At 38.0% G+C, this 27,061-nt stretch overlaps 1 protein-coding gene across 4 annotated transcripts in view; it reads left to right on the forward strand.

The window, feature by feature from the left end:
• slc8a4a (solute carrier family 8 member 4a) overlaps positions 1 to 27,061 on the forward strand; it is an 89,101-nt gene that overhangs the window by 28,190 nt on the left and 33,850 nt on the right. For all 4 annotated transcript variants that reach the window (XM_046868195.1, XM_046868197.1, XM_046868199.1 and 1 more), the window contains 2 exons: positions 8,958 to 10,354; positions 11,751 to 12,259. In XM_046868195.1, the coding sequence (XP_046724151.1) occupies positions 9,032 to 10,354; positions 11,751 to 12,259 (1,832 nt within the window). In that variant the 5' untranslated portion in view covers positions 8,958 to 9,031. The remainder of the gene's footprint in view (positions 1 to 8,957; positions 10,355 to 11,750; positions 12,260 to 27,061) is intronic.

Consider the following 27,061-nt stretch of genomic DNA (forward strand, 5'->3'; position numbering starts at 1 on the left):
GGATTTGTCTTCCTGCCTTTCTAATGGACATGTCTTTTACTGCACTTGAATTCATCACAACTCTCCTAACACGTGTAATGCAGGGATAGCAACCAAATATATATATATATAAATATATAGAAGAAATCATTCTCTAAATCAGATTACTGAAGTTCAGCTTGGTGACGTTGTTTTGTGGTTTAGCTGAAAGATGAAACTGATAAATCTCGCTACTTGTAGTGAGCTAACTAGATAACTTTCCTTCCTTGGCACTCCTCAGTGCATGCCCATCTGCTTTGTTACTATAACAACCAATGTAATGAGGACACTCGGTCTAAAAAAAATCAGATTTAGGAAATAAATCAGATTTGCTTGTCTGCGTACATGAAGCCTAAGGGACATTGTTTTGAGATCTGCAGCTGCCTTCACCGCTGCGACCGGTCTGCTCCAGCGCCGCCAATTAAAGCAATCATTAAAGCAATAGCCTGCCTGATAGATGCTTTCATAAGGCTTCAATGGCACTGTGAGGAGCCATACACATCATCCAGAAACCACTGAAGATAATAAACATAGTCTTGCAAGTGTATTCCCATAGTTAAGTCCGGTATCTATGGTCAGTTTAACCCGACTAGGTGTAGGGGGAACTTCTCTTAGCATGCCGGAGAAGCATGATTTCTAGAAGGAGATGAATAAACCCATAGTTGGATGTTAAGTGAGACGCCCTAGGTCGTTGACAGGAACACTGGCACAGCACTGGTGCCAGAGACTCTAGGAGCAATCGTGCTATAAATAGCATTAGCATCATGTGCAGCAGTAGTGGGGGAGCACGGCATGTGCTGACTGAAGGCATCATTCTGGGGACTGAAAGGAGGAGGAAATGAAGGAGGGGAAAAAAGAGGATCAAGAGGATTGCTGATAAGGATTTTAAGCCAACATCTAACATGATCAACTCTGATGGACTCATTACGGACAGTGACTCAGGGGTTTAAGCTATTCAAACTGGCCCTTCTTTATCAAACTTGTGTAGAATTGAGAACATGGAAAGAATTTGTGTGTGTGTGTGTGTGTGTGTGTGTGTGTGTGTGTGTGTGTGTGTGTGTGTGTGTGTGTGTGTGTGTGTGTGTGTCTGGCTTATTACACTGTCATTCCGGCTTCAAACATAGCAGGTAATTTCATCCCAAATGATCCAAGTGCTTTAACTTAATGAATGAAATCTCCTCCTCGCTAGTCCTTTATATACATTTTCTAAGCATACTTCCTGCCCCACGTTTAACTCTCATTTACATCTAATTATCCTGTAATTAACACAAAAAATGCCTTAATTTATGCAGCCATCATCCTTCACAGCCACTAAACAGAATGTTTTCAGTTGGCTACAGTTATCTTAGATCCGGGGAAATAAACTGAGCGGAGAAAAATTTATTTCAGTGAAGTTTCGTGTCTGAAGTGACAAAGTTCTTTTTCCGGGGGAGTTTCCGGAGTCATTTAAAACTTTAAATAACGTTACCATTTTTAACTGAGAAGAAAAAAGTTCTAATTTGCCTTTTGCAATACTTTGTGTTTTACTAAAACTAATGGTATCATGTATCACAATTATGGAAGCGTGCTCTCTTTCTGTCTCTAAAGCTTTTTTTGGAGTTAAAGCTAGTTTCACACACACACAAACACACACACACACACACACACACACACACACACACACACACACACAGCTGTAAAATATGGACAAAAGCTAGTGCACCCCAGACCATTAAATTGCATGTGCTTTTTGAACATTCCGTTCCACCTTTATTCCCCATTTGTTATATAAAATCTCCACTCTTCTGGGAAGATGTTCCACCAGATTTTGGAGTGTGCTTGTGGAGATTTGTGCTCATTCAGACACAAGTATGTTAGTAAAATCAGGTACTGATGTAGGTTCGATGAGGAAGCCTGTGGTGCAGTCAGCATTCCAATTCATCCCAAAGGTGTTCAGTATGGTTGAGGTCAGAGCTCTATAGCAGGAGATATTTTACTCCATTTCATGTAAACCATATCTTTATGGAGCTGGCTTTGCATATAGTGGTATTGCCATGCTGGAATAGGTTTTGGTCTCCTAGTTAAAGTGAATCGACAATTTAATGCTACCACATCCAAAGACGGCATATATAATTGTGTGATAAAGACTAATCTCCTAAGATTGATATGAACAAGAAACCAGAATGGGAACCGTTTTAGTGTTGATACAAAAATATGGAATCAAACAAACAAATAAAATCAGCACAGTACAACTCTGCCTCCAGGTTAGAGCTTCATGGTGTTTGTACATAAATGTGGCTATAAATGTCTCGCAATTAAAGGACTAATGATGTTATAAAAGTCTGCCTCTGCTACACTAATTCACGTTTACAAATTATGTTGACGCTTAACCCCATTACATGGTCTTCAAACCGAGGTGCATTCAATTGTAAGGATGTGAATCTTTATAATTAAGGCCGGTGCGATTCGCATTTTGATTCATTGCCAGCGATATAATATATTAAAGAAAAATATGAAGCAGCTACTGGTGCTATGCGATACGATTCACCCCTATTAAGATCTGATTTCAGTTTGAATCGAAACATTGCGATTCAATGCAACACGATGCAATTGGAAAAATAGGATGTTATGCAATTCAATATGGTACAGATAGTTGGCTTTTATTTCTGTGGTTTAGAAGCACAGCAAATCATAAATTCACCTAAGTGCCTTCTGACTTCTAATGCAAGACCCTTTCAGTGGGGCCTTTGTAGTGCAAAAAAAGGAAAAAGTTAAAATCAATCCAGACCTACCAGATTATATGATTTTTTTAATTACAAGTTTTTACTTAAACCACTCTACGTACTATATTGGCTATTTTTACTATACAGTATTACAATTCCTATGTTGCAAGATACTATTTAAAAAAAACAACTTTCTTTCGTCTTCTCCCGTTAGGGGTCGCCACAGCGGATCCTCCGCACGTTTAATTTGGCACATGTTTTTACGCTGGATGCCCTTCCTAACGCAACCCTCCCCATTTATCCGGGCTTGGGACCGGCACTGAGAGTGGCTGGGGATGGTTCCCTGACCGGAGATCGAACCCGGGCCGCAGCGGTGAGAGCCACTAGACCACCAGGGAACCTCAAGTTGTTTTTGCTCCCCTGCATGAGACCACACTGAGTTACATTTAAAACATTTTGAATAACAGATGAAACAGTCAAAATGTCTACATAAAAAAACAGCTTTGCAAAAGGATTATGTACATTTGAAAACTAAAGCATTGCTGCAAAATCACTTAGAGCAAAACCCAACCAAAAATCTCCACCACAGTCTTCTTGTGGTTTTTGTAAATGCCACTGCCAGCAAGCAGTTCCTGTGAGCATGTGATATTTCACCCTTAAAAATGAGCATCTTCACCCATGAATGGTGGAGATGCTCATTTTCCTGTCTTGTCCATGCTATCTGATGTCAATGACTACACAAATGATCACAATTGTTTTAAATAGTATCCCCATTGTTGCATGTCTTATATAAATTAGACATTAGGATATTGTTGGGTTTCTGTAAATAGAGTATCATTCACATTACCCATAATAACATTTTATTTTTTTAAATAAAATGTCACAATAAAATTCAAAAATGTAAAGCTAGTAGGCGAGGCAAAAAATAAATACTTAAAAAAAAAAAATTTGAAAGGTTAAGCCTTGAATGTATACTTTAATATGATTAATCACTAAATAAATTCATAAATGCTCAATGTGAACACCCCAGAAACAGGTTAACATTTTATTTATTTGGTTTCTGGGGGGAAAAAAGAGTTAATAATGGCCATTGTATGTGATTATTTCTGGTTTTGGGCTGAGGACTGATAGATAAAGAGGTTCTGGATCATTGAGCAACAAGTCTGACTCACTACACCACTGGGTAGGTAAGGCAGAAACTCAGATACTACGGAGGCACTAAGGGTCTGGAGTTTAGGATGGAGGTGTGTTGTGTGTGTGAGTCAAAAAGAACTACATCGGTCACCCATCCATGATTCAAGCTGTTATGTAAGCAGTAGTGTGATAATGTTTTTCAAAGCCACTTCTTGTGTGCAGTGCACCGTTTCAGTACAATTGTTTCAGCTGACCAATGGATTCTGGGTGTTTTGTGGAAGGAAATCTGCAGTCACAATGTTTTTTTAAAAAAATATACATTCACAGCATTTGACCAATGCCTTTATTCATGGTGAGGGTCGAGGCTTAAAGGCAATGGCAGCTTGGTGGTGCTGAGATTTGAACTTACATCGTTGCTTGCATTACGTTCTTCTTTACCACTGAACTACCACTTCCTGCGGTGTTTGTTATGTACTTTGCAGTTTTTTACCGCTCAGTGGTTAAGACATTGGACTGCTGATGGAAAGGTCATTGAAAAGGTCAAATCCCAGTACAACCAAGCTACCACTATTGGCGCTTTAGCAAGGCCCTTAATCCTCAACTGCTCAGCTGCATCAATGGGATTAGTGTAAATTGCTCTGAATAAAGGCGTATGCCAAATGCTATAAATGTAAGTATTACTAGTTTGCTACTAATCCCTAGGTCTTTACTACTAGTTATGTAGTGCACATTATGTAGTCCAGTGTGTAGATCTGCTTATGTTCTATTAAGTTTCATGTTGTCTAGTGTAAATTTATATTGGTTTATGTGGCACTTTGGTTCTGGAAGAACATAGTTTTTGTTTCACTCTGTACCATATGTTGAAATGAAAATTAAAGCCACTTGATATATTAAATAAAATCGTTGCCAACACTTTCAACAAAAAATCAGTAGAAATTATATAATGATAATGTTTTACAAATTTACCTACATGTATTGCTTCAAATTGATTTAATTAAGTTACCTTTATACAGATTGTGTTCATAAATCCACCTCAAGCCAAAGATTGAAACCAGGGTTTCCGTAATTTCTTAATTTAATAGTATAGACTAGTAATTTGTGTCAGCACCAACAGGATTTTGCTTATACTCCATAAATTGGTAACATCCATGCTACAAAAATAGTCGTAATTAGAAACTTGTGTAGATTGTCTTTTATTATGCAATAGAGGCACATTTTTATTTGAAAAAGAATGAAATACTGTATCTATTTATTTATTTATTTATTTATTTATTTATTTATTTATTTATTTAAGTTATTCTATATGAAAAATGTTCCCTTAAATCTGACTGATCGCATATTCAGTTCAATTCAATCTTATTTGTGTAGGCCTTTTAAAAATGGACATTAATCCATGAAGCTTTACAGAATGAAACAGATTGGAATTAGAGATTTTAGTGCCAGAAATTCATCCTTTTGAATGTATACCTAATGAGCAAGACAGTAGTGACAATGGCAAGGAACAAGGAATAACTCCCTAAGATAGTATGAGGAAAATACTTTGAGGGAACGCATCCTTATCTGGAGGACACTATGAATGTTCATTTATTATAGTTCCATCATTGTTAAGGTTATCAACTGTTTACTGTTGGACATGTGAATACAAAACTGTTCATGGCAATTGCAGCCCTATTCCAATGTAGCAAACTGATCATATTAATTGCAGTCCAAATCCATCTTCATTGATATTTCATAGTATACTTTTAATGCAATCCAAAAAACAAAACTCATCATCAATCATTTTGTTGCAGGCATTGTAATCTCTTGGACGAGTTTTTAAGTGCATTAGAAAAAAACCCTCTATGAGCAATCAATAACTTCACACCACCAGTAGCAGGACGTTTCTTTCCCTCTGTTAAGCCGTGAGCAGTTGTCAAAAAGGCAATAACCCAAGGATGTAATTTAAAATTGATGAGATATTTATGCAATATTGATTTCCTCTACATTGTGACAAGTAATAAAAGCCTGTATGTAGGGTTTGCCGTATGCAGAGATGTTTACTAATTAGTTTTCTGTAATCAGCTTCATAGTCATTTGAAGATGTGTAATTTGACTATGTTTACACTGGGATGATTATATATTTCCTCACTGTTCACTGAGATAATCGAAGAAAGCGTATGTCTATGATCATTTGCATCTATCAAGCTCAGTAATGGTTTACATTCAAATGATAATATTAGAGTATATTTGTATGTATTTGTGTGTCATTATCATTTACGGACCAGAATAATGTCAGGTAAAATTTTGTTTTACAGTACTGTCATGTAAGGAATGCTAAACAGACGCAGAGAGATATTTAAAAGACCCAAAAGGAGACAAATCCAAAATGGTAATCTGTGGTCAAAACAGGCAGTCGATGTACTTTCCGATCAGAATAGAGCAAATAACATCAAAACCAGGGACAGAAACAATTCAGCAACAAAGTATGAAACAAATATTACAGCTTGCTAATTATCTAAGGACAAGAATTACAGTGAACATATTACTTCACCTTGTGTTCCTTAATGAAGGTCCCGTAAATAGTGTGTAAAAGTGTGTGTGCACTGGTGCATGTAAATAGACAAACCTGTGCTTAATCAATAAAAGGAAGAGACAGCTGGGAAAGTTAGGAGTTGAGGTCCAGGGTGGCCATGTTTGAAGGAGTTCAATTTTCGACAGTGACCTTACAAGTAGGGCAAATCTGTATTTTTTACATAATATTCCCTCGAAACAAATGTTCAAATAAGTGTTATGTGAAAACGAAGGTGCAAAAACAATTGTGAAAATAGACACATGTGGTAAACAAATATCTGGAACATTATATCGAATATTATATACACTGACCGGGCATAACTTTATGTATATATATATATATATATATATATATATATATATATATATATATACAGTACAGACTAAAAGTTTGGACACACCTTCTCATTCAAAGAGTTTTCTTTATTTTCATGACTATGAAAATTGTAGATTCACACTGAAGGCATCAAAACTATGAATTAACACGTGGAATTATATATGGAATTATATACATAACAAAAAAGTGTGAAACAACTGAAAAATGTCATATTCTAGGTTCTTCAAAGTAGCCACCTTTTGCTTTGATTACTGCTTTGCACACTCTTGGCATTCTCTTGATGAGCTTCAAGAGGTAGTCACCTGAAATGGTCTTCCAACAGTCTTGAAGGAGTTCCCGAGAGATGCTTAGCACTTGTTGGCCCTTTGCCTTCACTCTGCGGTCCAGCTCACCCCTAAACCATCTCGATTGGGTTCAGGTCCGTGACTGTGGAGGCCAGGTCATCTGGCGCAGCACCCCATCACTCTCCTTCTTGGTCAAATAGCCCTTGATGCCTTCAGTGTGACTCTACAATTTTCATAGTCATGAAAATAAAGAAAACTCTTTGTATGAGAAGGTGTGTCCAAACTTTTGGTCTGTACTGTATATATATATATATATATATATATATATATATATATATATATATATATATATATATATATATATATATATATATATACAGAAAGAGAGAGAGAGAGAGAGAGAGAGAGAGAGAGAGAGAGAGAGTAAATGCATGTAACACAGGTATGTGAACATGTTAATAAACAGTAAACGCTTTAATTTTTTCACATTTATTTATTATTTGTATACATACATACATTTGTACATAAATAAAACAAGCATCTTCTCCTTGGCATTTTGCAGGGTTTGAACAGAACTGCAGACAATTTTGCATCTTTCGTAAAATAAAAGATTAAAATAAGCAAAAACGTCAGTTAATAGAACATGATTATTACAGGGTTTATAGGTTTAAATATTAAGAAAAATGTAAATAAGCTAATATAAATGTATAATACAATAGAAAACACTAGATACATTTCACTATATTCAAGATTACACTATATAATCAAATGAATAGTGTGTAAACATCCCGGTCCAAAATCATGGTCATGTATAGTGAGTTTGTTGTGCTGTTATAACTTGGACTCTTCTGGAAAGGCTTTACATTAAATTTTGGAACCTGGCTGTAGGGATTTGTGTTTATTAAGCTACAACCATGCAAGAGATCAGTCTGTGATGTCAAGTGAGGAAGTCTGGTGCACAGTTGTCATTCCATTTCATCATAGATGTGTTCAGTGGGTTGATGTCAGGGGTGCAGGCCACTTGAGTTCTTTTACTTTAGATTTGGCAAACCATGTCTACAAGAAGCTCACTTTTTGCACAGGGGTATTGTCATACTGGAACTGATTTGAGTCTCTTAGTTTAACTTGAACAAAATCTTATTATTAAAGCATAAAAAGACCTTCTAGACAATTCTGACATACATGAACTTTGACTATAAATTCTATAACGAAAATATGGCAATGCAGGACAAATTATGATAAATACCTCGCATTTCTTCTGGTCCATGTCATTAGTTCTTTTGTCACAATACTCCTATAATTATTAAAACAATAATGTCAAGATTCGGAACAAAAACCCTGATCTGATGCATTGTGTAACGTGGGAGTCATGTGAAAAAAGAATGAACGACTCGGACCAGAGGACTCTTAAAATGAACTACTCAATTCTGTTTCCTGTGTAATGCACTGTATAGTGTATATGGGAGTCACATGATAAAATAACCAACCACTCGGACTAAACTAGTCGAGAGATGAACTATTCAGTTCTGTTTCCTGTACACAACATACAGAGATTTCGCAATGCTTTGTTCATGCAGTCCAGTATAAAATTAACAAATCACTCTTTGAGACTACTCGTTTTTCTGAGTCACATTAAAGACTTGTTTAAATTGAACGAATCGTATATGAACGATCCATCACTATTGTGGCATATGGGGCTGCTGGCAGGTGTCTATATACTTTTGAGCCACCGAGTGTATTTCTACATCTTTAGATGTCATTTTCAGTGTATGTTTGCTTGTGTATAATAAAAATCCACACTTATTGTGATCAAAAATCCATGGTGCATGATGCATATATTTTTTTAATGACCAAAGGAAAAATTGACCAATTGCCCTCATAGATAAAAGAACAAATATTAAGTGTCCTATTTTTTGCTCTTGTACATTTCAGAGGTGGACCCAGTGGTGCTGATAACTAGATTTTAGGAGCTGCTTTTGCTGGATTCTATTATCAGTGCAGCAACCATGCATCACCTCAGTCTACCATATACCTCCAGTACCGGCCTGCCTGCTCTCCTCCTCATCATCATCCTGAGTGTTACCAAGATTACCCAGGCTACCACTGATGCATCTCACAGTAGCCCAGGGAACTGTTCAGGGGAGTACAGCTGCTCTGAGGGTGTGGTTCTCCCTGTATGGAACCCCCAGAACCCATCAGTGGGAGATAAGGTGGCGCGTGCTATTGTATATTTTGTTGCCCTCATCTACATGTTCTTGGGAATGTCCATCATTGCTGATCGTTTCATGTCCTCCATCGAAGTCATCACCTCACAAGAGAAGGAAATCACCATTAAGAAACCCAATGGAGAAACCACCACTGCCACGGTGCGCATCTGGAATGAGACGGTCTCCAACCTGACCTTAATGGCATTGGGTTCCTCAGCGCCGGAGATCCTGCTGTCAGTGATTGAAGTGTGTGGGCACAAGTTCGAAGCTGGTCATCTTGGTCCCAGCACCATAGTAGGTAGCGCTGCCTTCAACATGTTTATTATCATTGCGCTCTGTGTCTACGTGGTGCCCGATGGAGAAGTGAGAAAGATAAAACACTTGAGGGTCTTTTTTGTGACCGCAGCTTGGAGTATATTCGCCTACATCTGGCTCTACCTGATCCTCTCCGTATTTTCCCCTGGTATCGTGGAGGTCTGGGAAGCCGTGTTGACCTTCCTCTTCTTTCCCATTTGTGTGCTCCAAGCTTGGATCGCAGACCGCCGCTTGCTGTTCTACAAGTATGTTCACAAGCGCTACCGTACCGACAAGAATCGTGGCATCATTATCGAAACTGAGGGTGATGGTATGTTCACTAAGATGGACATGGAGATGGATGGCCAGGGTACCAACTCTCACCACAAGGAGGTCCTGGATGGCATGCTTGCCGGCGTTGAGGAGGGAGGAGGCGGAGGTGCAGGTGGAGGAGGTGGGGAAGAAGAAGAGGCACGAAGGGAAATGGCTCGGACGCTGAAGGAGCTGAAGCAAAGGCACCCTGAGAAGGACATGGAGCAGCTGATCGAAATGGCTAACTACCAAGTGTTGGTTCAGCAACAAAAGAGCAGGGCGTTCTACCGCATCCAGGCCACGCGTATGATGATCGGCGCAGGAAACATCCTGAAGAAGCATGCAGCAGACCAGGCCAGGAAAGTAGTGAGCTGCCATGAGGCCAATGCTCAAGAAGAAGATCCTCACACCATCTACTTGGAGTTTGAGCCCTCTCACTACCAGTGCTTCGAGAACTGTGGTTCCCTCAAACTGGCTGTGGGCAGACATGGAGGAGACAGTGGCTGCACAGTAAAGGTGAGCCTTAACATTTGGAAAACTTTAATAAATATCCGCCGGGCTCAAGGCTCTTAATGACTGTTAAGAGAATATTGCTTTGAAATTCACAGACGCTCTCTGATGGTATGAATGGACTCTCAGCTATTAGAGGATCGCTGAATTTTAATAAAAAATTATAGAGATTGACTTAGCAACATTGGTAATTCTCTAACTGAATTATCTGTAAGAAAATCTGTGCTTATCAAACAGAAATCAGAATCAGAAAGAGCTTTATTTAAGTACGTTTGCACTTACAAGGAATATTGTTTTGGTGAAGGGAGTGTCCAGTTGTACATTAATAAATAAATGAATAAAAAAAAATAAAAAAAATTAAAAAGAATAAAAAGTGTGATTGTACATTTTTATAAAGAAAATCAATAAAGAGTATTATTGCACATATTTATTAATTTTTTTTTAGAAAATAAATAAAGAGTATAAGAAAAAAAAAAAAATTACCAAGTACCCAATATGATGAGTTTTAGGAAATTCAAATGAATACGATTAAATCAGTAGATTCTGATGTATCTTTGTTTTTATATATATTTATATTTTTTTTATTATATTTTATAGACTATAGAAATATGAGGAATATTTTTGTGCTAATATACATTTTAACCTGTTAGGTCACCACTTTTGGTACTCACATCTGAAAATGACCTAACTAATTTAAAATGGTAACAATTCCTGACAACAATGTGCTACATACACAATTAAGGCAACTTTAAAAAGCTTTACTGTACATCATTTAAAGTTGATAATGCTCAAAATAAGTTATAGGCCCTAAAGTGCCTTAAAACATTTTTTTAATTTCATATACAAATACATTAAATCAGTCATAGAGCAATCCAGAATAGTACTGGGTTGAAAGCCACATGTCTTATGAGTTTATTTTTCAAATGTAATGAAGATTTTTCTTAGACTATGTCTGGTTCTTTCTGTCTCCCTGTTTGAGGAACACACCTGTTAGACTCCTGTGGCCATTCATACAGACGTATTGATGGCTGTCCATTCAGACAATTGTTATACATGTATTGCTATTCATACAGGGAACTTGACATTTACAATACATTTATTGAGCACTTTATCAGGAACACCTGCAAACCAGAACATTCATGCAAATAGTTAAAGACTGGAAAAGGACCAGGTGAAATCTTTTACATTTTTAAACTGTCCATCATAATTTGTGTTCTTGATAGGCATTAATGAAAGAAGTACAGTATGAGCAATTAATCAATTTTAATGATAGGATGTTAAAGATGCCGGTGGATTTCAAGATTTCTACAGTTTAGAGAATGATTCTGACTCTATGATTTAGAGTTAACACTGCTCCACAGATATGTGACTGAAAAAAATCCTGTGCTGCTCCTTTCCCCAGGTGGACTATCGGACTGAGGACGGCACAGCGAACGCTGGCTCTGATTATGAGTTTGCTGAGGGAACACTAGTCTTCAAACCAGGCGAGACCATAAAGGAGCTGACGGTCGGTGTCATAGATGATGACATCTTTGAGGAAGACGAGCATTTTTATGTGCACCTCAGTAACCCGCGTGTTGTTCATCGAGCCGAGGTTTCCATTCTCGACCCCAACACCCCAGGTAATAGCCTCTTAGGCTCTGTCCCAATCCAGCCAAAAGCTGCACTGGGTTCTGCTCATACTGCCACGGTGACAATCTACGATGACGACCACGCGGGGATCTTCACGTTCGAGAGTGCGTCGATGCGCGTGAGTGAAAGCGTAGGCATCATGCAGGTGAAGGTGCACAGGACGTCTGGAGCACGTGGGAAGGTGGCAGTGCCGTTCCAAACCAGTGAGGGAACCGCCAAGGCAGGAGAGGACTACGAGGAGGTGGCTGGAAAATTGGAATTTCTTAATGATGAGACCATGTAAGTTTCTGAATTTTTTGGTTTTATAAAGTGTTTAAGCTTTTTAACTTAGTTTAGTGTGTAACTACACAAAATTAACTATTTAAAACAGTATTCCTACAAAATAACTTTATCTTACAACCTTAATCTGGAAGAAATTTTGTATTCATATTGACAATAATGCCTCACACAATTAACCTGGCATTTGATACAGCTTGTTTTTAAAATGCCAGATTTACTTCACAGTCGATATTCTTGTGGAACATTAGAAAGAAAATTTTTCTCAGTGAACCAAGCCCCTTAAATTTCCAAAACCCTGCCAGACTCACATTCCTTATTATACCTCTCATATGTACTGGATCATTTATATTAGTGACTCGGCAATATGCCTTAAGATTATTAAAAATCGTGAACTTACAGGCCAAAGTGAGGGAAATTTTGGATTTTAATTATATCACGCTGCTGCCTTTTTCTGCATCGGGTTCTGTTTTTGAAGATTCATGCAATATTTTTGAGCAAAGCCAAAATAAAATGCGGATATAAACGACATTTAAATGAACCTTTGCTCAAAAATTGCTATTACTTTATCACTATAAACCTAGGTTTTGTGAGTGTAGTCACAAAAATCACAAATATCTTTTTCAGTTGGGTTAATATTTTAGGTATCATTCGTTTGACATGTTACTTAAGATTTTCTTTAGCTCAGAAATAGATTTAGTCAAGAAAAAAATTTGATTTGTAATATTATAGCAGTGTGCGGAATGATATTTCTGATTCATTACAACACTATATGGTCAAAGTATTAGGACACTCGACTTTTCCAGCTATAGGTGGTTCTTCCCTACGCTGATGTCTTTGTACAGGAGTAGCATTTAATTTTCCCTTTACTTGAACTAGGAGATCAAAACATGTTCCAGCATGACAAAGCCAGCTCCATGAAGATACATTTGACATGAATTTGAGTGGAAGATAGAAAAGGGGCTGTCTATAGAGCTATGACCTCAACCCTATTAAACACATATAGGATGAACTGGAATGGTAACCTCCACTCAACATCAGATATTTCTAACACCCTTGTGGCTGAATGATCACAAATTTCCACAAGCACACTCCAAAATCTAGTGGAACATCTTCCCAGAAGAGTGGAGGTTATTATAAGAGGAAATAGAGACTAAATGTGGAATAGGATGCTGAAAAAGCATATACCGTACTTATGAGCAGGTGTCCGCAAACATTCATTTAAGGTACACTTTTGAACAGATAAAAATGTGCGATTAAGTTGCGATTAAAATCATGCAATTAATCACGATTAAACATTTTGGTCGATTGACAGCCTTAATATTAATATGACGTGAGGTCCAGTTACCAGCATGACACTAAAACAGGTAGTAGTAATGGCTACTTTTTACTTAAGTACATGTCATAGCCCAAACTTCTTTACTTTAACTTGAAGAAAAAAGTATAGTCAGTACTTCAACTTCTACCACAGTATTTTAAAACATGAGTATCTGTACTTCTACTTAAGTGAAGGATGTGTGTACTTTTGCCACCTCTGGTCCGTGTAGATTAACGTTTCGATTCAGAAACATCTTTTAACACTGAACTGAGTCTACAGAGTATTGAAATTTTTTTACATTCAATTAATTTTTAAATAAATGTTTTGCAAGCTAACTATATCATTTAACATTTGGGTCCAGAAAAAAAGGTATACTGGACTTTATAGAAAGCTTGTGTGACTGTGACATGTTCGATGAAACTGAATGAATTATCTGGCGAAAAAAAGACACATGAGGTCATGATATTGGTTTTGACTCGCACAGGTGGTTCATCAAATTCCACCCCAGCAACTTTGAAGATATACTGCCACCTCCAGCCACATAATCCACTTTTGACCTTTTAGTGATGGGGATTTCTGCTGTTTTCGATTGGCACAATAGAGAAGAAATATAGCGGGATACTGGAAGATTAAGTTCCAAAGAGAGAGAGTGAGAGTTAATCTGTGGGAGTGAGGGATGACGGCTGAAGGAGAATCCCAGAGAGATAAACACACTGCATCTTTTTTCACAATTGAGAATCAGGATTGACCGATGCATTAAGCCTGCTTGACACTGAAACGGGTGGAATGAAGGGTCAAATTTTTTTTTTTTTTTTTTTAATTGGGGGGTAAAAAACTTCTTGGATGTAACGAGACAAAGGAGAGCATAGTGTGAAGTAAATTCAATTGAATCTTGAAATTTTTACTGTTGAAATCATAAATCTATTATATTATTCCGCCACTTTAAGAACAACATTCTGACCTTCCATGCACCAGAATCTAGTCATGTGACCTTTCAAAAAGCAGCAATTGTATGGGCACTGTTTAAAAAAATACTCTAAGCTGACAAGAAGCCCAGGATGACTCAAATAGTCTTTGCAACCATGGTGAACAGAAACACATCTCACAATGTACAGCATGTTGAACCTACAACAGCAGAGGACCAAAATACACTGTTTGAACAAATGAACAAAAATACTGAGACACTTGAACTTATCTGCCATATGTTCTTCTAAAAACTGTTACCACAAAGCTGGAGGCGTCTTGATGTGGTATATTACAATTTTGCATTCACTTGAATTTGAAAACCCAAACCTGTTCCAGCATGGCAATGCCCCTGTGCACAAAGTGAGCTCCATGAAGATACGGTGTACATGGTTTCAAGTAAATGATCTTGAGTGACCTGCTATAAAGCTCTGATCTCAACCCTACTGTACATCTTTGGGATGAATGTGAACACTGAATGCACACCAGGTCACCTCACCTACATCAGTACATGACTCAGTACAACATTCTTGTGGATGAACACAAATATCCACATGCACACTCCAAAATCTAGTGAAACATCTTCTTAGAAGAGTGGAGGGAATTCTAAGTGCAAATTGCAACAAAATGTGTAATGAGATGCTCAAAAAGCACATACCGTACTTATGACCGGGTGTCGGCAAACCTCAGGCAATAATGCGTAATTTCAGGGATCCTTTTTGAATCTCCTAGCATCAGTTTCCTGTTTTTGGGGAGTTCTTTTGCTGTTGTAGGTTCAACATCTTGGTGCATTGTGAGATTTTCTGTTCATCATGGTTGTAAAGAGTGGCTATGTAAGTTATTCTAACCAATCAGTTGATCAAAAAGGGTAAAGGAGTGATTGAAACTTGTTAAATGTACTTTATAACACTGTGAAATTCTTTCTTTGCAAATCCCAGTCATGTTTGGAAGCTGGGGTCAGAGCACAGGGTCAGCCATGATACAGCTCCCTGGGAACACATTGGGTGGCAGCTTGGTGACACCTGGGCTTGAACTCCTGACCTTCTGATCAGTAATCCAGAACCTTATCAAATTAAAGTTACCACCTCCTCAAGAAGGTATTACCTAGAGAATTTATGGTATGGTACAGGGATAAAGGGAGGAGTTACAACTGAAATGGTGGCTGGATTTTTGTTTTTCAGAATGATGTATAGCTTTACAGGAGTGATGGGGGAACTGAATGGAATTAAACACCGCTGTGAGAAAACAAGAGGGATTAAATGGTGAGAGGAGGTGAGAGGCAGGTATTGAGGTGGGAGGAAGGGTAGGAAAGAGGATTGATAAGAGAGTGTGAGAGAGGGGGAAAAAAAGTGTGATTTGTTTGAGCAGTTAGATCTCAATTTTCACAATGTTGGATGACTAGAGTGGAGATGAGAGCGAGGCTGTGTGGGAGTGTATGTGTGTGTGTGTGTGTGTGTGTGTGTGTGTGTGTGTGTGTGTGTGTGTGAGCCACATATGTACCCTGATGGAAATGCTATTATTAATCTTGCAAAGGAAAAAGGCGCTGTGTGTGCTGTCTGCTGTTTACTGTAGCGCTGAATTTATGTATTTCTTAAAATCTGTGTTCGTGTGTAGAGCTGTTGCTGAGCTTGTGCATGTGTATATGTGTGTATGATGAGGCTTGATTGAAGTGCATTTGTAGGTGGGCGGATTGAGTGGATAAGCCTGGGAGTCTGTAACCACAGAAAGGATTCTGGCAGTATATGTGTATATGATGCACAAAACCTAAGCAGTACGCGGTCATCAGTGCAGCACGGGTTAGCGTTCTTTGACCTGAATCGGCCCACGGCTCTTAGAAATGGGCAAACCATGTAAAATGGCAGAGTTAAAGGTGGGGTTAGTGTTCTTTTTATAACGTTTGATTCACCAAGTCCTCACATTCCGCTAGCTTTAATAAAAAACTTATCTGTTCAGCTTATTAGACTGTAGAAAAAAATGTGGACCAGTAACATACAAATCATTTGGGACAAAGAGCAGTCTTTTCTGGCCTCTCAATACCAAACTGAGTGATCTCAAGAGATTAGCAGATTCTGAAATAAACAGACTCTCTGGCTACAACAATGTAAACTTAAAAGCACATCTTTTTTCGTCCAGGGAAATGCGAAAGTTTTCGAAAACACACCAGTTTAAAAATGCTGTTTTTGTGTTGTCGGTGTGGGCCGATATTTAAAATCAAACAAAGAAGATGGAGGACGAGGTACTGCTGTTGTACACTGCTGGTAGACAATGTACTGCTGCACTCCAGTTTGATAGCACAGGTAATGATTCGTGTCACTTTGTACAAAGTTTAGCAGTCGGAGATTAAACTAGCAATTGCTTGGTTTCACAGAGACAGAAAGTAAATAAATGCCTGATAGAAATGATGCAGGGCAGAGCTTTTTATATTTACATTAGAGGCAAAACTTCTGGTAGGTGCACAGTTGCGATTGTAGTGTAGAGGTTTGGGGTCTTAACTGTGTTTCGTGCTTTAGTAAAATGGTTTTCACCCTCCATATGCGAAATCCCCCTCTCTGTAATGCCACGTGTTATTATATGTCAACAGTCTGCTACATCGACTCAGGACTACTTTTCGCTTCTGATCATCATCACTGTACCCCGCAATATCATATATCTGCTATAAATTGACATTCGGTGAAACCTAGATGAGGATGGGTTCCCTCTTGAGTCTGGTTCCTCTCAAGGTTTCTTACTTATGCCATCTCGGGGAGTTTTTCCTTTACACAGTCGCCACCGGCTCGCTCATCAGGGACAAACTTACACTTATAAAGAACAGATTCACTTTTAATCACCACATTATCTGTGTAAAGCTGCTTTGAGACAATGTTCATTGTTAAAAGCGCAATACAAATGAATTGAATTGAATTGAATTTTATTGCGTTTTCGTATTGTATTGATGGTTTCTATAATTGTGACGTGATGATGTTATTAAAAGGTGGATTAAGTCGGGGTAAATCCCCACTGAAGACTCAGGTACCAAATGCACGGCCCGCCACTGCTATATAGAGCTGTATGCGTCTTTATTTATATTTATTTTGTGCAATTTTTGTAAAAAGGTATAAAAACCCTGGTGTGGACAGAGAACGTTTTATGCGGAAATAGCCTGAGATCACTTTTATTATAAGTGAATATTAGCTAAAAACTATCTGCATGTGATTGGGTGACTAAACGATTGCATGAATCATTGCTGTAGGGAGGGAAAACCCTGATATAGAATTTCTCTTTGGATGCTAGGGACCAGCTTTAACTGCATTTTAGTTCAATTATTCCCCAGGCAGCTACAGTTCAAGAGAGCTGACACCAGACTACAGGAGTCTGGGGAATTCTGATTCTGTTTCTGTGTGTGTGTGTGCCCTCCCCTGCTCAGTTGTAAGTCGCTCTGGATAAGGGCGTCTGCCAAATGCTGTAAATGTAAATGTAAAATGTGTGTGTGTGTGTGTGTGTGTGTGTGTGTGTGTGTGTGTGTGTGTGTGTGTAAAGATTAGAGCATTATTTCAGATAGCTGATGGATAAAAATTGACGCTACAGTCATCAACAGTCTCCTGTTGTGTATTATGTATGTGTTAGTGTGATCGTTTTTGTATTCTCGTTCTCCGATCATGTCTGTGCAACTGTGATCAGTGGTTGTTCTCCTCCAGCATGATTCTATGCCAAAGACAAGCTGGAAAGAATGAGATGAAAGGCAGAAAGAACAGGGAAAGGGAACGCTTATGTAAGCCCGAATTTGAAGCTGAAGTCATGACTAGAACGAGTTCAGAAACGACGCTACATGAGTAAGACTGTGCGCTCGCCTGGAATTTGCAGATCGATTGTGACCCGTGGATTCTGACACACTCAATCTACATTGAAGAGGCTGAAGGTTTTACTGTGTGTGTGTGCGTGTGTGTGTGTGTGTGTGTGTGTGTGTGTGTGTGTGTGTGTGTGTGTGTGTGGTGGGGGGATTAGGCTGAGTGAGCTAATTTAAATCTGCATTGTGAAACATAAAAATGCTCACAGCAAACCTTCTTTAAAATGGAACAGACCAGTGTTTTTACCTTATCACAATCTGCTGCACCTGTAGCACACATTCTTCTTTCTAATACCTGTTTATTCAGCTGCTTTTAAATTCTACCAAAATATTTTTACAGTTATTTTCCAAAGCTTTCTAGGCATCCCTGCATGATCATTCAACATTCTGTCTGAAAATAGTTTAATTTCTAACCGGACTAAATATTGATCTAGTGCTCATAGGACTTGATCCCGTATTGTATGAATAAACTCCTACAGCATTTACTTAGTCTAATCAGAATTGTAAAAGTTTTGCCCATAGTCAAATCATAATTGTTTGTCGGGGGGCTGGAGGACGATGACAATCACACCAGGTAGTCCTGATTCCTGTAACATTTTAATCACGATGTACAGAGCATCACATAAAGATTTAGAAAAAAAATTCTAAAAACATTTTGGATCAAAACAACTAAAAAATATGAAATAACTGCAGAAAGGCCACACTGCAAACAGAATTTGCATATCACATGTCGGCAAATCAAATAAAATCGGCTAAATTATCTGTGCGTGCACTCCTTACAGCGCAACATCAATTCACAGAAAAACACTCAAAAAATGTATTTACAGAATTAAAACTTGCAGTTTTTCATGCACATAAAAATATTTTTTATAAGCTTCTGTTTTTTCATGTTTATTTACAACATTATCATAATAGGCTAAATATTAATATGTTGAAAGAAGTTCTATGTGAAATCAGATATTGAGCACCCCCATATAACCAAAATGGCACGATCCTCATTTCATAACAGCTCTGCGAACATTCGTCTGTAAGATTGGTAGTCGAATCAGGCTCCTCCTGTAAAAGCATCGATTCATCAACTATTTGGGGTCACCCCTCTTCTTCTGTAGCTTCTTCATTTGTAGTCTATGTTGTCTGTGTAGTCCATAGAACGTTGAGAAATTTGCTACAATGTTTAAAGAGGATCCAAAGACATGTATACGTTCAGACCAAAATGATAGCACGTGATGTCAACACTATAACGCCACCATTGGATAAAATTTGGGCCTAACTAGTATGTAGTATGTTTATGGTATTCATTTTGAACCATTTCAAGTGATGTCCAACACCAAATTCGGTGAAAATTAGCTTCAGATCATATAGGTAAACCTTATGAACAGAATTTCAAACACTTTGTCTATAAAGGTCAAATAAATCTAAGCTCACAGCCACCAAACAGGAAGTGAAGCGATATCAGTTGCGACCTTGTGCAGTTAAACAAAAGTTGGTGGTGATCTTCAGACCCATCTGATGCTATACAACGCTTTTTTAAGCCACCTTCTGGTCAAACATTAAATGTTTTTATTTTCTTTCTTTGATATGCTTACATGTTAAAAAGAAGCAGGGTTTTATTCTCGTTTAACAATTTTGTCATATTTAATAAGAAAGCTGGTTTTTTTTTGGGTAATTCTGTTTGGCAGACCACCAAGGAAATGCCTTTCCTCAGCATTAAGGAAACCAATTAAGATGTTCACTACAAGACAGTTGAGAAAATTAATGGTTTTTAAAATAATTTATTGGGGTTGAGTGACTAGAGGGCTCTAGTGGAATGTACAAGTACAGTTAGATATCATAATATTTATCTATTAATATCAGTCCATTTCATTTTGAACATCATGTTTTAGCTACTCCTACAAACGTTTAATCACAAGATTTTGGATTACATCATCTTCGGAACAACTTGTAAAGGGGAATTTTGAAAACTCTGGTCACTATCATTTTAATGTGTGTTAGGGTTATAAAATATAACTCTAAAATATAAAGATGTCATTTGAGGGTGAATGCAAAAACTATCACTACAACTGATCACTCTCAGTAACACTTTTTAGTAAATATGGCTATTGATCCTCTTCTTCGTCGTCTTTCGGCTGCTCCCATTAGGGGTCTCCACAGCGAATCATTCGTCTCCATACACCCTGTCCTCTACATCTGCCTTTTTCAACCCAACTACCTGCATGTCTTCCCTCACCACATCCATAAACCTCCTCCTTGGGCTTCTTTTCCTCCTTCCTGGTGGCTCCATCCTCAGCATTCTCCTACCGATATACCCCATGTCCCTCCTCTAAACATTTCCAAACCATCTTAATCACACCTCCCTCACCTTGTCTCCAAAACAACCTACATGTTCTGTCCCTCTAAAAAACTAATTTATAATCTTGTCCATCCTCGTCACTCCCAACGAAAACCTCAACATCTTCAGCTCTGCTACCTCCAGCTCCACCTCCTGTCTTTTACTCAATGCCCTTTTTATTACAAATCACTCCTGCTGTCACTCTTCTCCACCCACTCCACCCTGCCTGCACTCTTTTCTTCACTTCTCTAACACACTCTCCATTACTTTGCACTGTTGACCCCAGGTACCTGAACTCCTCCACCTTCTCCACCTCTTCTCCCTGCAACCGCACCACTCCACTGCCCTCCCTCTCATTCACACACATGTACTCTGTTTTACTCCTACGGACTTTCATTCCCCTTCTATGGCTATTGATCCTATTGATCTTAATTGTTTGAGGTTGGGTGATTTGAGGGGCTTGGATTGCTGGCTAATGATACAGGAAATAGTTAAATGTACAAAATCTTGCCAGTCAGAATATTGCATTTAGAAATAAAGAATCCTGACTTTACATATTCAAACACTTTATAGCAGAACTTGATAGTTGAGTTTATGGTTAATAAATCTATTGTTAATATACATACATTATATACAGTTTTATGTCATGGAAGACAAAATAAATGATGCAACGGAATACAGATTGCTGAGTGAGTTTTTCAGTGTTGCTTTGGTGTTTAGTATGAAATCTGTGTTTAACAAGTTAAACACCAACCTAGCTACACACACACACACATACACACACAAATCTTACAACTGTACAAAAAAAGAGGGTTAACAGAAGCATTTAAACTCTTGAAAAATGTTTATGCAATAAAAAACAGGGAAGAATAAAAACAACCCTTTCAGTTTTTATGTGTGGCATTTGGAAGACACCCTTATCCACTTATAATGATCTAATTTATGAACTTAGTGATTGAGGGTTAATGGCCTTTGCTTAAGGGCCCAGCTTGTGGTGCTGGGATTTGAACTCGTGACCTGCTGATCAGAACCTTTGAAACCATTGAACTATCACTTGATAGGTGAATAGACTGCAAATACATGCAAATAGATTTGAAAACCACACTCCTGTATATTTTGCAGTAAATTCAATTACATAATCATTTGTTGTAACATTTTTTGTAGCAAACACACACAAATTGTTTGCACAACATTTGCACGGTTTTTAAACTTAATTTTTAAATTCATATGCAATAATATTTTTTTATAAGGACAATCCACGTGAAACCTTCTTTTCAGGACTACAGTGTTACAATGTTTACTGTTTTTGACACTGTGTCTACTGTGTCCTTGTCTCATGCCTTTTGTTTTTGTGCACTAAATGTTGCACATGTGCACTTTGTGTTAGTTTATAGTTCTGTGTAGTGCTGTTTTGTTCATTTATGTTGTCTGCTGTAGCACCTTGGTCCTGGGAAATGATTCTTCATGGTGTATTGCACTGTATATGGATTGAATGACAATAAAGCCTACATGACTTGACTTGAATTAGAAAAATGCTGAAGAATTTTGTTAGATACATAACTGGTTATTAGACAAAAAAGAAAAAAAAAAGTAACCCTTTCTTCTTGGATCTCACCGTTGAATCCATCTTCTTTAGAATCCTTATTCCTTTAGAATGAGTGAAGACTCATCCCCTCTGTCATGTCTCTTGTGAGCTTGAGGCAGATAGCATGGCATGTAGGTTGGTTTGGATGAGCAGGAATATGAGACCGAAGAGCTATATTTGGTTATGGAAGAGCAGGCCAGGCGGACATGCAAGCGTGCTGGAGCTGGAATGATGTTTTGCTTAGCCTAATCTAGGGAATATAGTGAGGATTTGCTTGCACAGTTTCTCATTTGCAAACACAGCAGTGGATAAAGGGTAAACACATTGCTGCAGAAAAAACACACATCCGTACCCCTGTGGCCGCTGACAAGTCTTATTGCCAAGAGAATAAATGTGTCAAGCTCGCACGCCCCCTCTCTGTCAACCTAGATGAAGACAAAACACCATTTTTTTCCCCCGTAAGATGGAAATTAAAGATTGAATGGAGCAGATCTTTCCGGTGGAGTGACAGAACTGATTAGCATACTGTATGTGTGCTGCAGAAAACTACAGCTCTTACACTCATGATATGCCCTGCTCCTTTTTCTGAGCTCATACACACACACACACACACACACACACACACACACACACACACACACACACACACACACACACACACATGCACAGACAGAAAACATAGCATAATCGCCTTCTTAAGCCAGAAATGTTCGAGCCCTCCAGTTAATGCTGATCCCATGAACTGCTGCTTCGAATTTGTTCATCTTCAAAACATTTTCCAGTCCACTAATTCCTCCTCATGTTAAAAAGGAGCAGGGTTTTCTTTCTCCTTTACCAGTTTTGTCATATTTAATAAGAAAGCTGGGTTTTCTGGGTAATTCCGTTTGGCAGACCACCAAGGAAATGCCCTCCTTCAGCAATAAGGAAACCAATTAAGATGCTCAGTACAAGACAGTTGAGAAAATTAATGGTTTTTGAAATAATGTATTAGGGTTTACTGAATAGAGGGCTCTAGATGAATGTACAACAACAGTATACGATTAGACCAAAGTATTGGGACACCTGAATTTTCTATTCATGTGTGGTTCTTCCTCAAACTGTTACCACAAAGTTTGGAGCAAACAATTTTTAATAGTCTACTTTAGACACTTTACAAAAAAGCACTACAATTCAACCTTACAACTGATTCTCCACAACACATCCAATAATATTTCTCTGGGTTTCAACAGACAGCAAAACAAAATATCAACAGACTCCATACAAACTTAATTTCACAGTTTAATAAGACATTATTTATCGATGATCTACTACACACCAAGGGATAAACATCAGGTCATCCAAATAATTTGAATGTGCAAGTCGTCGTGGTTGAGCTAAAAAGACGCAGAACAACACTACTTATCAACCTCAGCATGTCACATGTCTCAAGCTCTCTCACCTGTGTCTCGGGTCACCGCACCACTTTTAGGTTGGTTCCAGCTTTTCATTGTTATTCTTTTGTCATACCAGTGTCTTGTTGGGGGAGGGGTTTACCCAGTGGTTAATGCTCTGGGGCTCTTGAGCAAGGCCCTTAAATCTCTGTGCTCCAGGGGTGCTGTATAATGGCTGACCCTGTGCTTTGACCAAAGTTTCCTAATGTCCCCCTTTTTCATGTCTGTTTTTGCTTTGTAACCATTATTCATGTTTTATGTCATTACATTTTACAGTTGTATTGTTTTGTTAAAATTTTCTTAATATATATTCCACACTTGGATTCACCCTAGCCTCCCATACCTGATAATCGTCAATAGTGTCTATTGATTATTCACTAAACATGAACTACCATAAATCCTTGATGTTTTGCATTAAATAAAAGGGTGATTGATGAATTATTGGCCTGTAAATGGTTTGTTGACTGTTAATAGATTGTCCACTGTGGACTATTAATATAAAGTGTTAGTAAATGATCACCGCTGACTAAATCCTGTCAGCTATTTTTATATAAAAAAAGCAGGAATTCTGAACCTCATTCTTAAAAAATCCTGATATAGAGGAAATTTAAACTCCAGAAACCAATGATAACATGATGTAGTATGTTTCATCATGCAGCTATGTAAGAGAGAAAATACAGCAACATAAGACATGTTTTATTTCTCCTGTCACAGGGGGACATGCTATGCATTTCTTTCTCTCTCTCTTGCCTGCCCAGTAAAACCCCAAACCATAATTCCACCCCCATAAACCCCCAAGCCAGACAACCCCTTCTTCTTTTTACCCACTTCTATAGCTCTCACCCCAATCTCTCTCTCATTTCTCAGAGGCCTAGACTGCCTGGCCATTGTTTTTCATCAATCCCTTCTTATCGTCAGGCACCTGCAGTGGTTTATGGCCCTGAGTCCAGAGCTGGTGAGCTGTTTAATTTCACACAGCCTGCACAGACAGAAACCAGGAAGAGACAGAAATCAATAAGAATGAAAGACGGGACAAGAATGTGAATGAAGGCATGAATAGGAAAGCAGGCACAAGGCCATTCTCTATTTTTAGAGAGCAGGAAAAAAAGAAGAACTGAATGAAATCTTGCAAAACATCAGTTTATGGATTCCAGCAAAACGGTCCTTATTGTATTCATGTTTTTACTGTGACAGTAATACGCTGGAAAGAACCTGCTCTAAATTGCTTCAGCATCAAAGTTTGATAAAGTAATTTCTCTGTCACATTTTTGGGTCATTATATTTGATATTTTTGCTGTTTTCCCATAATTGACAGTAGTCAGTAGAGTGAGTTTTGATTATCTACAGAACACGAACAACCATAAATCCTTAATGTTTTACATTAGTTAATAGAGTGAATGATGAATAATTGACCTGTAAATAGTTTGTTCACTGTTAATAGCGTGCGCACCGTGGACTATAGATATGTGTTAATAATTTATAATCTCTGGCTAAATCCAGTCAGCTAACCATCTGAAAATCATTCCTGAAACATGACATACTGGATATACAAGTTTTACTGCACAATTCTATGTCTTTGCTCAGATTAGATTTTAAATTTGATTTTTTTTGCTCATAATAAATAAATGTTCTACTCAGATTAGTTTGTCTTGTTGGTGTCTTTAATGAGAGCAAACCTGGCCCCTTAAATTCCCCAGCATGCAAAAGCATCTATTTCTTGGGCAAGTGTTGGATAACCCTTTTTTAAAGTTCTTTCCAATATCATATCAAGTACAACATTCTCCTTACATTTACTGTATACAGTCACTGCTGTTGCTTGTGACATTTTACAGTGTTATTTTGTTCTTGATTTGATAATGACATTAATGATGTAGTGGTAATGATGATGATGATGATGATGATGATGATGATGATGATGGTGGTGGTGGTGGTGATGATGATGATGATGATGATGATAGTAAAGATAATGGTAGTGGTGATGCTGATGATGGAGATGGTGGTGGTGATGATGATGATGATGATGATAGTGAAGATAATTGAAGTGGTGATGCTGATGATGGAGATGGTGGTGGTGATGATGATGATGATGATGATGATGATAGTGAAGATAATGGTAGTGGTGATGCTGATAATGGAGATGGTGGTGATGATGATTATGATGATAGTGATGATAATGGTGGTGTTGGTGATGATAATAATGCTGATGATGATCACTTTACACATTACTCCATTCTGGTAGTGTGAAAATAAAAAAACAATACAGAACAAAATGATTAATAAATATTAGTACTTTTAAAATACCTTATAATATTGAATATTGTTTAGAACCACTAAATTACCAATTTCCACTTGGTAATATTTAACCATTTAATTCTAATTTTGCTTTAGTGATTTTCCTAAAGATACTGTATGATTTATATATTAAAAAATATGAGCTAACAGATAAGGTGGTATAAGTAATATTTAGCTACGTGTACTTTTGTAAAGCTAACATTCACATACACAATTATCCATAAAATGTAATGCACCCTCTTTCATGCTTTTTCTGTTTCCTTTAATCCTACATCGAGTACACTAAACAGGAGTCAACAGCTTCCCCTCAAAAAACCACATTCAATATCCATTTATTCTCACATCATCCAGCCCTCCGTAAAAACTCAACAAAAACAGAAACACGCAGATGAAAAGGTAGCTTATATTTACTATCAGTTTGCCGTCCGTGGATGTGATGGCGTGTGTGTTCTGAGCTGCTTTCTGTCAGAACAAAGGGATTTGATTGGCCTGATCTGCGCTGCAGGATCGGTGATTGTGCTTTAGAATGGTTAACACTGCATACTATAACTACAGGAGACCTCTCAGCTGGACAGAGTCTCTCTCTCTTTTCTCTCTCGCTTCTATTTTTAGCCTCATCTCTCTCATCCATCTCTGCTTCCTTTCCTGAGTCTGAATTATGAATCAACACACAGCCTTTCATACAGCATTACCATGATATTATTACCAAACGCCTGTCACTGCTTTGAAGATACGAAACGGAACAATCCGGCTTGGAATAACTGCTCCATTTTCACCCTTCATGTGTGTGACACTGGTGTCACAAATTTCTCATTTATGGATAATCGCATCGCCATACCTTGATTGGCCTGTCTCTGTTTCTGGCAATGAGATCAGAACTGTACGTGTTGAAGATGTGATTTATTTTGTATCATTCCCTTTAAAAGAAAAAGGTTTCACAGCTTTTTTTTCCCCCACATGCTTTTATGCATATTTTCTCAGGATTATGGGGATTTTCAGGAAGAAATACACAGGTATCTATTTTCCACATAAGAAAGGTTGGCTAAAAGTTTAGACTGCATGCCA

The sequence above is a fragment of the Silurus meridionalis genome, chromosome 15, assembly GCF_014805685.1.
Source record: "Silurus meridionalis isolate SWU-2019-XX chromosome 15, ASM1480568v1, whole genome shotgun sequence".
Classification (NCBI taxonomy): Eukaryota; Metazoa; Chordata; class Actinopteri; order Siluriformes; family Siluridae; genus Silurus; species Silurus meridionalis.